The sequence below is a fragment of the Dromiciops gliroides genome, chromosome 3 (assembly GCF_019393635.1).
Source record: "Dromiciops gliroides isolate mDroGli1 chromosome 3, mDroGli1.pri, whole genome shotgun sequence".
In the NCBI taxonomy this organism is placed as follows: domain Eukaryota; kingdom Metazoa; phylum Chordata; class Mammalia; order Microbiotheria; family Microbiotheriidae; genus Dromiciops; species Dromiciops gliroides.
In genome coordinates, this window is record NC_057863.1 from 669,357,372 (window position 1) to 669,372,593 (window position 15,222).

The window sequence follows — 15,222 nt, forward strand, 5'->3', positions numbered from 1 at the left end:
TCCTGGTTCTCATCCTATCTATCTGATGGCTCCTTCTCAGTCACTTTTGCTGTATCATCATCCATATCTCACGCTCTATGTGTGTGCCCTGCAGTGTCCCTTCTCTTTGGAGGCCTTCTGTGATTTCTCTCATAACACTTTTACTCTCTTATCAAATGAGATATTTGTAAAGTGCTTAGAACACAGCCTGATCCATAGTAGATGGTGCATAAGTGTTTGCTCCCTTCCCTTCCTTCTCACTCTCAATTACCTCACCACATCTCATTGTTTCAATGAGCATTTCTAAGCAGATGACTCCCACATGGACAAACTTGGCCCTAGTCTTTTTTGTTTTGTTTTGTTTTTTTGTTTTTTGTTTGGTTTTGTTTTTTTGTTTTTTGTTTTGTTTTGTTTTTTTGTTTTTTGTTTTGTTTTGTTTTTTTGTTTTTTGTTTGGTTTTGTTTTTTTGTTTTTTGTTTTGTTTTGTTTTTTTGTTTTTTGTTTGGTTTTGTTTTTTTGCGGGGCAATGAGGGTTAAGCGACTTGCCCAGGGTCACACAGCTAGTAAGTGTCAAGTGTCTGAGGCTGGCTTTGAACTCAGGTCCTCCTGACTCCAGGGCCGGTGCTTTACCACTGCGCCACCCAGCTGCGCCCGGCCTAGTCTTTTTCCTCAGATCAGTTCCCACATCACCAATTGTCTTTTTGGCATTTCCAATGTGATATCCTTTAACTCAATGTATCCAGAACAGGTCACTATCTCCCAGCTCCAAATTTGTCATTATCTTCTCCCCCAAACTCACAGCTCTTCAGAACATCTCTGCTTATGTCAAGGACACAGTCATCCTTCTAGACACCCAATCATGCAACCCTGAATTCTTGTCGGGGTCTCAGGTTCAATTCCCTTGACAGAGGTTGAGGATTGGAGCCAATTAATCATTGACACATCAGCACCACATTATGCGTGAATAACTGCATGCTTTATTATTGGGACAGCTGAGTATTTAAGGCACAAAACCACAAAGTATTCAAATAAAGTCTCTGCAAGAATAATTCTAAGAGAATAAGAGTAATTTTTCAACCTTTCAGCCTTGACCTGACAGAACTTGTTCCAGGCTTACACAGAGCAAAGTTTGTACACCTGATTCTCTCAGACGCTGGGAGACAGGCCAAGCATTGTCTCTGGAATCCGGGCTTTGACCACAAAGTTTCCTAGGAGACTTGATGCTTCAGTGACCACAGCCCAAGCCTGGGGAGGGGGAACTCAGTCAGAGGGGCAACAGAGAGCCTTCTGGGTTCACCACAGATTCTTCCTCCACTTCTTATCTCTCCCTCACCCCCACCCCCACATCAAATTTTCTACCAATTTTCATTGATCTCCCTCCACACCCTCTCTTGCATCTGTTCCCATGTCCCATGCCCACCAGTCAGCTTCAGGTCCATATCACCTCTTGCCTGCCTCAAATTGCTCCCTTCTCCAACCTTTCCTTTATGCAACTAACAGAGAAATACGGGCTATAACAGTACCTACCTCATAGAGTTTTTGTGGGGATCAAATGAGATATGTGTAAAAGTGCTTTACAAACATTAAAATGCTTATTCTTAATGCACAGGTCTGTTCATATCACTTGGCTGGTCAAAAAGTTCCAGGTGCACTCTCTTGCCTCTAGGATAAGTGATAATCTCATCCATCTGTCCTTTAAAGTGCTTTCACCTGGCGCTAGCCAGTCCTGCCAGATTTACCGCATATCATTTCTTTTCACACACTTTATAGTCCAGCCAAACTAGCAGACTTGCTACTTCTCATCCAAGGTGGTCCATTTACTGCCTTAGTGTCTTTGCCCCATGCTGCTATCCAATGACAAGAATGCTTTTCTTTTTCACTTCTGAGTCTAAGAGCCCCTAGTTTCCTTCAAAGCTGGGTTCAAATGTCGTGGAGCCTTTCCCCACTCCCTCTGCTTCCCCTGAAATTACATTCTCTAGAAAGTTTAAAACTGCACTAAGACTTTTTGGGACAACCTGTATGTAGACATATTCTCTAGATGTAGAGCCGGAAGGAAGCTTGGAGGTCATCTCTTCTGTAATGATAACTTTATTTTTGAAAATTATTTTTTACTATTTGAGACTCAAGGGACATTCCATCAGCAACTTTTGGTTCACTGTGTTAAAGGCTAAAATTGCAGCTAGTCTGTCTAAACTATCTAATGAGTGGTCGCCAATAAATTAGAAGCTTTAGCAAGAGTTAGACTTTTAAGCATTTATGAAGGAGAATAAGAATTTGGTAAAGAGAGAGAGAAAGGCCTACATTCATCTACCTATTAAAGGGAGAGCGAATTTCTAGCTCCGCTCTCTGCCAGAGCCCACAGGAAAGAGCCCAAGTCAAAGTGCCAGACTCCCCCTTCTTCCTCCCAGCAGCAAACATCACCTCCTGACGCCAAAGAAAAGACACATGGTCTTGCCCTCAGAGACCTTCACCCCATCGGGGAGCTTTTCTACAGTAAATCTCCAGCAGGTGACGTCATTCCAAGCGTTACAACTGGAAGCCTTTCTTCTGTTAATATGGTTTAACCTCACCTGACCAAAACCCGTCCCATGAGATGTGACCTTAAGCAATCCTTAGTTAAGAAGACAGATTCTCAATCTGCCCCCGACTCCTTGACAGGGACACGCCCCTCAATCAGCCTATTCTTGAACCCTCTAAACGCAGTTTAATCTATAACCTGAGCTTATCTGTCAAGCCTGGTTGGCTAGGTTTGCTTATGCATGAGATTATGAAGCCAGGTTTTGTGGTCCAGGAGGAATGCACAGCGTCTCCCAGAACGATGCTGACCCCTCCGCCTACAGATGAGAAAACTGAGGCTCAGAGAGGTTAGTGAGTGTGCGCAAGACTTGGGCCCTGGCCCTCTTCACCCAAGGTGCTCAGGCCAGGTGGAAGGTCCACCTGAGGGCGGGGCCGTTTCCGGTTTGGAAGTTGCTCCAAGCTGAATGAATGAATGCATGTATGTGGCTCCCCCCTCCCTTCAATGAGGAAGGCACGGGGAGAGGGGGGAGGCGGGCATCGGGCAGGTCTTCGGACCTCTGGGAGGCACAGAGCCACCTAGAGGTTTTCAGAGGCCGGGCAACCATCAGTCCGAGAACAGAGCAGCAGCTGAGGCGCAGCGGGCTCTCTGGGCATGCGCTCAAGCGGCTCCGGCATCCGAACTACATTTCCCAGAAGGCGATGCCCTCACGTCACCGCCCAGGCTGGGGTGACCACGCGACATTTCTGTTCCTTCGTTCTTTCTGCGCTCTTTCCTCTCAGCCACCGAGGTCTGACTATCGCATCCAGGGCCTGGGAAGGAGCGGGCAGGGGAAGAGGAGAGCTGGACCCCAGCTTTCTAAGCCTGGACAGTGACGAGGGGGCGGAGCGCGGCCGGAAACATGCACGCGTGCGCAAGGACCGGTCACGCCCCCAAGCGGAGGCCACTTCCATTGGTCCGAGGCCGGGGGTGTGGCATGGGAGCCAATCCGCGGAGGCAGCGCTGCCACGCCCCCGCCCTGGCGTCCTGGGTTCTGCCGGGTCCGGGCTGGCGCGGGTGGGGAGCCCCTGGGAGCGGTCGGGCCCCGCGGGGCCGTCGTTCCTGCCGACGTCCCGCGGACCGGGGCCTGCATCGTCATCCCGGCGTCCTTCCCCAGGGAGGTCGGGGCGGCCTCTCCCGGGGGACGGGGAGTTGGGAAGCACCGGATGGCCTCGGGGCGCCTCTCCCCCCGGGCCCACCAGGTGAGTGGGGGGCTCCGGCCGGGGTCCGCCCGCCGCAGTCCGGCCCCCTTCCGTCCCCAGAGACTCTCCCAAGAGCGGGTCCGACCGTGTCGCTGAGGGGCCTTTCCTCCGCCTTCATGTCCCCCTCCCCCTTCCGCCGAAGCGCCTGGGGACCCCCCAGTGCTCGGAGGGCTCCGCCGTCGTTCTCCCCTCCGGACTGGGGGCTCCCAGAGGGCAGAGACCGCCTGGGTCTCTCTCTGTGGCCCGGAGGCCGGCCGCACACGTTGGCGCTTAATCAATGTCTCATCCCTGGATCCCGGGGGTCTGTGAGCGGGGTTGGGAAAGCCCTGACCTAGTGTAGATGGAGCTGCTTCCCTCGCCGTCCTGCCCCTTGATGTCGAGCAAGGCTCCGCGAGGGCCCTCCTTTGGCCCTGGGGAAGGTGACCCACCCCACCACCCCAGCCCCTTCAGTCACTCCTCCCAAGCCAGCCCGGCCCTGGATGCTCCCTCCTCCCAGAGGGTTCCCTAGTGACCCCCTTTCTTCCCTCCCCTTCGTGCCCTCCTTCACTGGTCAGGGGGTCAGGTGTCCAGGGGCTCAGGACCAGCTGACTGTGTCCTGAGGGAAACAGGAGGAGCCTAATCACAAGGGCAGCAAACTTCTGTTTCCCAGGTAAGTGGGACCAAGCACAGCCTCCCCACCCCCACATTAGGAGTGGCAGATGAAGCCACTGGGGCCCACACAGTGCAGGTGACTTTCCCAAGGTCTCAGCTAAACCATCCCCTCCTCACTCTGGGGAGAAGCTGAGGGTCAGCAAGGGCAGATCACTTGCCCAGGATCACGTTCATAGTAAGTGTTGGAGCCAAAGGGTAGAAAACCCCCCCAAAAGTCTCTGATCCATTCCGGGTTTCTCTCCTTTCCATCCAAGACCAGAGGGGACCCAGAATAAGGTTCTTGGATGGTTCTAGCTCCCCAGGGAGCCCCTGGCCACAGGGAGCTGAGACCCTCTGCTAAGCTCACACAGCAGAACAGAATTCACCTGGTTTCACATGCTATTTGAGAGGCTGGTCTCGGTGTTTGAACGTCCTCCTCCGGGTTTTCTTGCCTAACACCTCTCTCAGTCCCAGGAAGGAGTGAGACCCAGCTTTTTTGGATGTGGCCACTATGCATGTTTGCTACAAGGGTTTTCTTTTTCTTTTTCATGGGGGAGGGGAGTTGGAGAGAAAAATAAATTTTTGTTAAATAAAAAGACAATTAATTAAAAAAACCCAAGAGATCTTGGTGCCTTTGGTACCACTGCACCAAACTTCTCCTTTGTCTCCACCTCTACTATGGACCCCCCACACACACACACTTTTTACTTCTGGAGTGTGCCCTGAACCTCTCTCAGAGCCAGACAAGCCACATCTACCCTCAGACTCCTAGTATACCCTGAGAGGGTAGAGTTGTCTCTGTCCTTAGCTTTCAGTTTGAGCCCCTGTCAGTGGTGTTCACCCCATCTGTTAGGGGCCAGTGGTATTTAGCCACTTCATAGCTAGGTGAACATTTGCCCAACACCTTAGGGCATATTCTCCTGCCCCCAACCTTGTTCTCTGGGGAGAGGAGGCTCAGCTTAGTTCACCTGCTGTCTGACTTGGTGGACCACTAAGTTCACATTCAAAGACACCTGTGGCAGCTATCACTGAGTTGGGATGGCAAGATCACTTCCTGTGCTTCCAGACATTGGCACTTCTGGCTTCACAGGGTCACCAGGACACCCCCCACTTGTCACTCGTCTCCGCTTCTCAGACTGACCTTGTATTTACTTCACTGCTTTTCTTGGCTTACCGATTTACCAGGAAAGAAAGAAGGAAACGTTTAATAAGCATTTGCTGTGGGCCAGGCTCCTGCTCAGGGATTGGCACATATCTTGTTTTGTCCTCATCACAACCCCCTGGGAGGCAGGTGCCATTATTATCCCCATTTACAGATGGTAGACGGCCCAGGATCACCCAGCTGGTAGGTGTGTGTAAGGCAGGTTTTGAACTTGGGTCTTGCTTACTCAGTGCACAATGGCACCCCCTTGTGATCTTCATAGTCTCACTTGCCCTACCAGGAGCCTCCTCTGGCTCCTGCTGCTTCAGCCCCCGGAGCATCCCTCATAAGTGCAGGAAGGGGAATATGTCTTTGGGGACTGCTCTCATCTGCCTCAGTCTCTCCGGATTTTTGCTCCCCATCTTCAGTTGATGCCCTTCTTTAGAAGTCCAAATGCCTACAAAGCACCTCCCCAATCGCCTTCATTAGCTCCCTCACAGAAGCCAGAAATAAACCCTGAGCCAGTCAGTCAATAAGCACTGATTACCTGCTGTGTGTGCCAGGCACCGTGTTAAGTTGTAGTAGGGCTACAAAGCAAGTCAAAAACCACTTCCTTGCCCTCCAGGGGTAGCAGGCTGGGTTAGGGAGGAAGGAACAGCGTCCAGATAACTAGATTCAGAGAAGATACGCTGAGTTTCAGAGAGGTGATCGCTGAGGGGAAGCCCCCCCAGAGCTGAGAAGGAAGAGCATTCCAGGCCTGGGGGAAGGGGAGGTGAGGAACCAGAGCCAGAAGAAGGCATGTGAAGGGGGGCAAAGTCTGGGATGAAAAGTGGGAAGGGGCCAGGTAGCAGAGGCCTTTAAATACCAGAGAATTTGAGATTGGGCCCTGGACGCAATAAAGAGCCACTGGTGATTACTGAGGCGGTGGTGAGGGTAGACCCCCCTAGTGGGGCGTGGCACAGGGACAAATGCAGCCTCAGACACTCCCTGGCTGTGTGACCCTGGGAAAGTCACCTCACTTCTGTTTGCCTTGGTTTCCTCATCTCTGAAATGGGGATAAGAATGGCCTTTCCTTGCCAGAGTCCTTGGGAGGATCAGAAGGGCGCAGCAGATCACTAACGGTGTCCCACTCGGAATCTGGAGAATTCAGATGGTAAATGGAATTGGCTTCTATTGCTTAGATCTTGAAAATCACATTCTCAGGCAACATTTATGCTGAAGCCCTTTTGTGGTCTTCTCCCCTTTTTATTCAGGATGCATGATGCACAAATAATTTCACACAATCACTTCGGAGTGGAAAATGCAGCATTCAGCACCTGCCTCCCAGGGTGGCAAATTAAGTAAACCAAAAAGGATGCTAGAAAGAGGAGCTTCTGCCTCTGTTATTGCCGTCTTGCTGCATGATTCAGAATCCAGGACAGCCTGTGCATACAGCAGGAGCTCCCTAAATGCTTCACCCAAGGCCCTCAGAAGCCCAGACTCTGAGAGAGCCACTCCCTGGGCTTCCTGCCAGTGCCCCTTCTCCTTCCACATTGACAGGAGGGATGATCCCTGGGTGAGCACAAGTGTCTTTGGTCTTTCAGGAGCCAGTGACCTTCAAGGATGTGGCCGTGGACTTCTCCTGGGAGGAGTGGGGGCACCTGGGCCCTGCCCAGAAGAGGCTGTACCGGGAGGTGATGCTGGAGAACTACAGGAACCTGGTCTGCCTGGGTGAGGAGGCTCCTCAGGACCCTTCCTCCCTTAGTGAATGCCACGACACATCTCAAGTGTTAAACAGTGATTATTTGTCAAGTGGGGAGCAGGGACTGCCGATCCTCTGGTGGCCAGCCTTTTCTCAGCTCCCAAGTCAAATGAACTTCCCTTCTTTCTGATTCCCAATACCCAGTGGGTCCTGTTTCCTCTTACTCCAGTGAGCACCATGATGCTCTAGAGGCCTTCTGGAGGTCTCTGGGCCCCTCTGAGCCCTCCTAGCACGCCCACTTTCCAGGGCTGAGAGTGGACTCAGAGGGGGCTGTGAGGCTCCAACCTTTTCCTGTTTCCAATGAGCAGGGCTTGCTGCTTCCAGTCCAGAGGTGGTCTGCCAGCTGGAGCGAGGAGAAGGGCCCTGGATGCCGGAGGGAGACGTCCCAGGAAGCAGCTGTGCAGGTGAGTGGGTCAGTGGGTCATTTAAGGGGAAGTGCTTTCCAGATGGGGCCTCCAGAGAAGGCCCCTCAGCTGGGGAGGGAGGGGCTTCCTCCCTCTGCTCTCTCTGAGGTTACCATGTGCTCAGCAGCCTGTCTTCAGCCTTGCTGCCCATGCCTGGGGACTTGTTCTCTAATGACATTGAACTGACCAAATCAGTGACAGTGGTGTTCTCTTTGCCACCCTAACCCCCCCCTGGTCTTTCTCTGCCTTTACTCCCTGGGACCCCCTAGGGGGCTGCTGTAACTAGCTTTTATACACAATGGTGTTGGTGTGGCACTGCTCCCTTGGCTTTCTTCCTTGGGTGTCATTTGATTGAAGTCTTCCCATCATCCTTTGTGTTCTTGGGACATGAGCCATGAAGGCACAGCGATGACCTCCCCAGGCCCAGCCCCATCCTTGAACCCGGGGCTTCTTTCCTGCCTTTGGCTGTTTGGCCTAAAGCTGCCAGGAAGGAACAGCGGGTTTTCTCCCAGCATCTCGGCACCATCTGCAGCGTCCCATTCCTGGATCTCGGGGCCCAAGGCCAGGAAGGCTTCTCTGTGGCAGTAGGTAACCTGGGCCTGGGTCTCCCCAGCTCCACCAGAGGTTCATGGGATCATTTCTTATATAATATGTGTGTAAGATGCGTCCCAGAGGTGATTTCATTTGTGTTTGTCTGATCACTGGAGGGTTCTTGGTTCTTGATCATTGCAGGAAGGGTGAGTTAAGGAATTCTCCATCCCTGTGCTCAAACCATTTATCTTTCAGGAAATGGATTTTGTGTTTTACATGTTTGTAGTTTTAGGTTTGAAATGGCAGAATTTTAGAATAACTATCTAAGGTGATTCCCCTGACCTCCTTCAGCCCATTCTTTTTTTTTTTTTAATGTGTATATAGACTTTTGTTGTCTACAAGAGTTTTTAAAAGCCCAAGCCAACTTTCTACTTCTGGAATTCATTGAATGGAATGCATGCTCCTCCCCCTTTTCCAGCCATGATTCCCCTTGGTATTCTCATTAGTTTGTTTTTCCACACAAATTCCCCTACCTCCCATCAGTGGTGCAATGGATGCTCCCCCCCCCCCCCCCGTGGGCTGGCTCTTTCTACGGGCTCACTTTTCCCCAGCTTACACCTCCACTGGCTGGTTGGCCTTCCCCAGAGTAGGGAAGCTGCTGCAGCTCCATTCAGAGAGTTACCCTGTCAGCCAGGTAGTCAGAACACTTATTCAATCCCTACTATGTGCTAAGGTTATGCAGAAAGGAAAGGGAGGCCTAGGCGGGGAGGAGTACAGTGACTCTAGGTTGTGGTTAGGCCAGAGGTTAGTTTTAGAGCAGGAGTGGGGGTGAGGGGCAGAGTTGTTTGTTCTTAAACATTTGAACAATTTGATTTCAATACAGTTAGTTTCTAGCTGGGTATCAAAGTAGATCAATAGAGGCATGAGACTTGGGGTGACCTTAGGCCAATGACAAACCCTGTGCCTCAGTTTCCTCCTCTGTAAAATGAAAAGGAAGGAAACCATATTTATTAAGCATTTAATATGTTCCAGGCACTGTGCTAAATGCTTTATAGATATTATCTCATTGAGTCCTCCCAATAACCCTGGGAGGTAGGTGCTATTATTATCCCCATTTTGTAGTTGAGGAAACTAGGGCAGACAGAAGTAAAGTGACTTGCCCAGGGTCACACACAGCTAGTAGTGTGTGAGGCTGAATTTGAACTCGGGTCTTCCCAACTCTAGGCCCGGTGCTTTATCCAGTGTGCTACTAGCTGTTGGTTTAGAGGCCTTAGGCCCAGGGAGGGAAGGAGAGGTTATGGTTTCAGAGATAGGGCTTATGGATGAGAAGAGATGGAGGGTCTGACCACCCCTGTGTATGTGGAGCAAAAGGCCAGATGGTAGGTCCCAGATTCCCTCCTCAGATGCTGTCATCTGAGCCCCTGTTTGCTCCACAACAAACAAAATCCACCTGGTCCTTGGTCTCCTGCCCAGGGCGAGGCCGTCATGCTGGTCTTCCATCACTTGAGGCATTCTCTGCAGGAGCGCATCTGCAGGGTCTCTTTGGTCCTCCGTGTCCTCTGGCTTGATACGCATTCTGGAAAGATGGCAAAACCTCCATCTTTGTTTTCTGGTTAACAGAGAACCTGTCTTACTCTCCAGCGCTGATTAAGCCCTTAGTTTGTGCCGGGCCCTGGGCCAAGCCCAGGCATACAAACACAAGGAAAGAGGCTCCTGCCATCAGAGAGCTTACATTCTTTTTTTTTTTTTTTTGCGAGGCAATTGGGGTTAAGTGGCTTGCCCAGGGTCACACAGCTAGTAAGTGTTAGGTGTCTGAGGCTGGATTTGAACTCAGGTACTCCTGAATCCAGGGCCGGTGCTCTATCCACTGCACCACCTAGCTGCCCCTAGAGAACTTACATTCTAATGGGGGGAGATGGATAAGAACCCTGGAAGACCTTGGCAGCATCAGGATGTCAGAGTCGAGAGTCAGAATTATAATGGGGAGGGAAAGGAAGCATGTCTGGCCTGGGCCTGTCCCCAAAATGTTTTTTTTTTCCTATCTTCTTTTAACCTATTCCTCCTCAAAAGTGTTTTACTTCTGACTGTCCCCTCCCCCTCTCTGCATTCCCTTTTTTTTCACCCTTCCTTCCTTTCCCTCTTCCCCTCATACTTTCCTGTAGGGTTAAATAGATTATTCCTCCCAACTGGGTGTGAATGTTGTTCCCTCCATGCCCCCTGACTCTAAATGCCACTCCATTCCTACCATCCCATGCTACCTCCACAACATCCACCCTGCAAAAGGTCTTTAACAGCCGACTCTCATCTGGTACTGGCTGCTCTCAGTGGTGCCTGAGAGCCCTTTCAGCTCTGAGAATCTGTGCTCTCAGACCGCCTCCACCAGCGTTCTCTCCAGTATTTTCTCAATTGTACAATGATCCAAGACATTTCCGAAGGACTCCTGCTGGAAAATGTTCTCCACATCCAAAAAAAAAAAAAAAGAAAGAAAGAAAAAGAACTGTGGAATCTGAATGCAGATTGAACCATAATATTTCTACTTTTTCTTTTTTTCTTTCTTGAGGTTTTCCACTTTGTTCTGATTCTTCTTTCACAATATGACTAATGTGGAAATAAGTTTAATGTTATTGTACATATATAACTTATATCGGATTGCTTTCTGTCTTGGGGAGGGAAGGGAAGAAGAGAGAAAATTTGGAACTAGAAATCTTATAAAAACAAATGTTGAAAACTATCTTTACATGTAACTGGAAAATAATAAAATACTATTAAGGGGAAAAAAAAGACAACTACTATGATGTCCTAGAAAGGGTACTGGAGTTGGAGCAAACAACCATGTTTTAAAATTCTACCTTGACTTTATTTAATCAGCCAACCAAACAGTAAATCTCTATTAAGCACCTACTATGTGCTAGACCCTGGGCTAAGCATTGGGGATACAAAAAGCAGCAAAAGCACCCAAAGAGCTCACAATCTAATGGGTAGAGACACCATATAAACAAATATATACAAAGCAGGCTATATACAGGATAAAGAGGAAATAGTTGGCAGAGGGAAGAAGACTCTGGAATTAAGAGGGACTGGGAAAGGCTTCCTGCAAAAAAGGGGACTTTAATTGAGACATAAAGGAAATCAAGAGGTCAGAGGAGGAAGGAGATTATTAGAGGCATGGGGGATAGCCAGAGAAAATACCTGGAGCCAAAAGAAGGAGTTTTTGAAACAAGGAGGCCAGTGTCACTGGATCACAAGAAGACTGGGAAGGTAGGAAGGGGCTGGTTATGAAAGGCTTTGAATGCCACACGGAGCATTTTGTATTGCAGTAAGGAGCCACTGGAGTTTATTGAGTTAAGGGGGCGACATGGTCAGACCTGAGCTTTGGGAAAATCATTAATAGTATGACCCAAAGCAAATCACTAACACAATAGTTTTTAAACTTTTTGGTCTCAGGACTCCTTTACACTCTTAAAAACTATTGAGGACCCCAAAGAGCTTTTGTTTATGTGGGTTATATCTTCTCTGTATCATTTTAAAACATCTTAAAATATTTATTAATCCATTTAAAATAATTATACATTAACATAAATAACATTTTCATGAAAGATGACTAAATTTCCCCCAAAAAATTAGTGAAAATGGGCATTATTTTACACATTTTTTTCAAATCTCTAGAATATCTAACTTAGAAGAGGACATTAAGCAGATAGATCTGCTACTACCTACTTCTACATTTGATCTGTTGTGGTATGTTGTCTTAGTTGAATTTTATAAAGAAAATCCAACCTCATACAGTTAAGTAGTTGGAAAGGAGAAGAATATTTTAATTGGCAAAAAAGTCTTAGTGTTATTACAAAAATAATTTTGACTTCACAGACCCCCTGAAAGGATCTTGGGCATCCTCAGCAGCTCACAGACCACACTTTGAGAACTGCAGCACTAAATCAATTTGAACCTCTGTGTGTGTGTGTGTGTGTGTGTGTGTGTGTGTGTGTGTGTGAAGAACCTCTGTGTACAGCAGGGAATACAAAGAGTATTTACATTTTTAATTTCTTTTAGATTGGGAAACTACACACAAAAACAAGGAGCCATTGCCAAAGCTGGGCCTTGCTATTAAAGAATCGTTTCAGGAAGAACTAATAGGGTATGATCAATGTGTCTTCAAGACAGGAGAAGCCTGGACACTTGGTACCATTTTAGAGAAACAGCAGGACAATGAGGAGAAGGGTTTCCATAAATGGTACCTACTTAAAAAGGGCAAGTATAATGAATGTTGGAAACCCTGTGATGATCATTCTGGCTTTACTGAGTATTATCCATTCCATGCTGCAAAGAGACCATATGAATGTCATGAATGCAGGAAGGCCTTTCGATGGCGTTCACAGCTTGCTGAACATCAGCTTATTCATACAGGGGAGAAACCTTATGAATGTAATGTATGTGGGAAGGCCTTCTGCCGAAATTCACAGCTTACTCAACATCAGACAGTTCATACTAGAGAGAAACCTTATAAATGCGATGAATGTGGGAAGTTGTTCCGCCTTAGCACACAACTTATTCAACATCAGAGAATTCATACTGGAGAAAAACCTTATGAGTGTAATGAATGTGGCAAGGCTTTCCGTCAAAGCATACAACTTACTCGACATAAAAGAATTCATACTGGAGAGAGAGCTTATGAATGTAATGACTGTGGAAAGGCCTTTTGCCAAAGAACAGTGCTAACTCAGCATCAGCGAATTCATAGTGGAGAAAAACCCTATGAATGTAATCAGTGTGGGAAGACTTTCTGCCAGAGCTCACAACTTAATAGACATGAGAAAATTCATACTGGAGAGAAACCTTATGAATGCAATGAATGTAGAAAAGCCTTCACTCGAAGGGCAGATCTAAAACAACATAACAGAATTCATACTGGAGAGAAACCTTTTGAATGTAATGAATGTGGGAAGTCCTTCCATCAGAGAACAGGACTTACTGAACATCAGAGAATTCATACAGGAGAGAAAACTTATGAATGCAATGAATGTAGAAAAGCCTTCAGTCGCAGGGCAGATCTTAAACAGCATAATAGAATTCATACTGGAGAGAAACCTTTTGGTTGTAATGAATGTGGAAAGGCCTTCCGTCTGATCACAGGACTTGCTGAACATCAACGAATTCATACTGGTGAAAAACCTTTTGAATGTAATGAATGTGGGAAGGCTTTCCGCCTAATCACTGGTCTTGCAGAACATCAACGAATTCATACTGGAGAGAAACCATATGAATGTAAGGAATGTGGGAAGGCTTTCAGCCAGAGCACACAACTTAATCGACACCAGAGAATTCATACTGAAGAAAAACCATTTGAATGCAATGAATGTGGGAAGACCTTTCGTCAGAGAGCGCACCTTACACAACATCAGACAGTTCATACTGGAGAGAAGCCTTATGAATGTATGGAATGTGGGAAAGCCTTTAGGCAAAGCATAGGACTTATTGGACATCTGAGAATTCATACTGGAGAGAAACCTTATGAATGCAATGAATGTGGGAGGGCATTTCGCCTAATCACAGGACTTACAGAACATCAGAGAATTCACACTGGAGAGAAACCATATGAATGCAATGAATGTGGGAAGGCCTTCACCAAGCGCACACAACTTAACAGACATCATAAAATTCACACTGGAGAGAAACCTTTTAAGTGCAACAAATGTGGGAAGGCCTTTGGCCAGAAAGCACACCTTACTCAACACCAGACTGTTCATACTGGTGAGAAGCCTTATGAATGTAATGAATGTGGAAAAGGTTTTAGCCAAAGAACAGGACTTAATGGGCATCTGAGAATTCACATTGGAGAGAAATTTTATGCAGTATAATTGTGAGGCCTTCAGACTGAAGACCAAATTTGTAGCGGAGAGAAGCTGAAGAAGGTAAAGTCTTATTAAATATGATGAATGTAAGGATGTTTTCAAACTACAGATTTTACTACACACACACAGCCAAGATTTCTACCTAAATGAGACTTGGTAGAGACAAAGCAGTTCGCTGATTAATTTGCTCTTTCCCCATATGCCCAGGCAGCTCCCTTTCCCAAATACTACAATTATAGCATATGACACAGACTTTTAATTTACTGAGAAAGTTGTGCCAGTGTGACAAGAGTCCACTCTCCTTTGTCTTCTCATTCACAGGGAGAATTTGTTAACAGAGGAAGATCCTTGCTCAGGTTAAGTCCTTTTTCTAGACCCTCAATTCCATCATTCTCCCACTCTCTGTGTCCAGTCAGCTGACCAGTCTTGTCCAGCCTACCTCCTTTGCACCCTCTTCTCCATTCACATAAACACCAGCTTACTTTAGGTCCTCCTCACTGCACAATCTATTGTAATAGTCTCCCTGTCTCCAGTTTCTTTTTGCTCTAATCCATTCTACCCATAGTAGCCAAAATAATCTCCCTAGTGCATAGGCCTTCAGAGCCCTCATGGCTCCCTGTTCCTCATCTGTTTGGCGTTTGCCACTCTTTGACTCCAGCCCACCTTTCTAGATTTCTTTCCTGCTGCTGCTTTTCCTTCAGGCAGTCCGTGGCCAATCACCTGGCCTCTTCTTTGTTCCTCCAATAGGACGTTCTCCTCCCTTCCATACAGGTTGCCTGCCTCCCCTCTGCTTCTTGGCATCCCTATACAGGTGACAGGATGCTCTCTTAGAATCCCTGGGCTTCCTTCCACTCTCCTCACATGCCTCCTGCATGAGTCCTTTCCAGGTTCCCCTTGAGCCCCTGGGGCCTTCCCCCTAAACTTACCTTCTACTTTCTCTGGACGCATCCTGTGTGTACTTACACATCATCTTTCTTTATGACATGAGCTCCTTAAGGACACAGACTATTTTTGCCTTTTCTTTGTGTAATGCTCAGCTAGGATAAGCAGGAGGTTGAAAACCTAAGGGCTCTATCATGACCCCTCAGGTCTACATGGTTCCCTCCTCTCCTGCTTAGGAGAGTTTATTCTAGATGAAATGTCAGGAGTACAATCACCATCACTCTAAGCTCCTTGTTAGGAAAATTCCTA

The 15,222-nt window shown here is 47.8% G+C and overlaps 2 protein-coding genes across 5 annotated transcripts in view; both read left to right on the top strand.

Annotated features, from left to right (window-relative positions):
- Positions 1–3,238: 3,238 nt before the first annotated feature.
- Positions 3,239–14,037, top strand: LOC122746868 (zinc finger protein 883-like). Of its 4 annotated transcripts, XM_043992931.1 has the most exons (6): positions 3,528–3,735; positions 4,290–4,384; positions 6,587–6,659; positions 7,090–7,216; positions 7,556–7,651; positions 12,233–14,037. In XM_043992931.1, exons 3-6 carry the CDS (start codon positions 6,657–6,659, stop codon positions 14,035–14,037), a joined length of 2,031 nt encoding a protein of 676 aa, XP_043848866.1. In that variant the 5' UTR covers positions 3,528–3,735; positions 4,290–4,384; positions 6,587–6,656. The 4 variants fall into 4 exon arrangements, with proteins under 4 accessions (XP_043848865.1, XP_043848866.1, XP_043848864.1 ...); XM_043992930.1 differs by lacking the exon at positions 4,290–4,384 and having other exon boundaries at positions 3,239–3,735; XM_043992932.1 differs by lacking the exons at positions 3,528–3,735; positions 4,290–4,384 and adding an exon at positions 5,607–5,710.
- Positions 13,974–15,222, top strand: part of LOC122746863 (zinc finger protein 850-like) — a 35,894-nt gene continuing 34,645 nt past the window's right edge. Inside the window, exon 1 of the mRNA XM_043992919.1 lies at positions 13,974–14,091. The gene's annotated coding sequence lies outside the window, so the exon portion shown is untranslated. The remainder of the gene's footprint in view (positions 14,092–15,222) is intronic.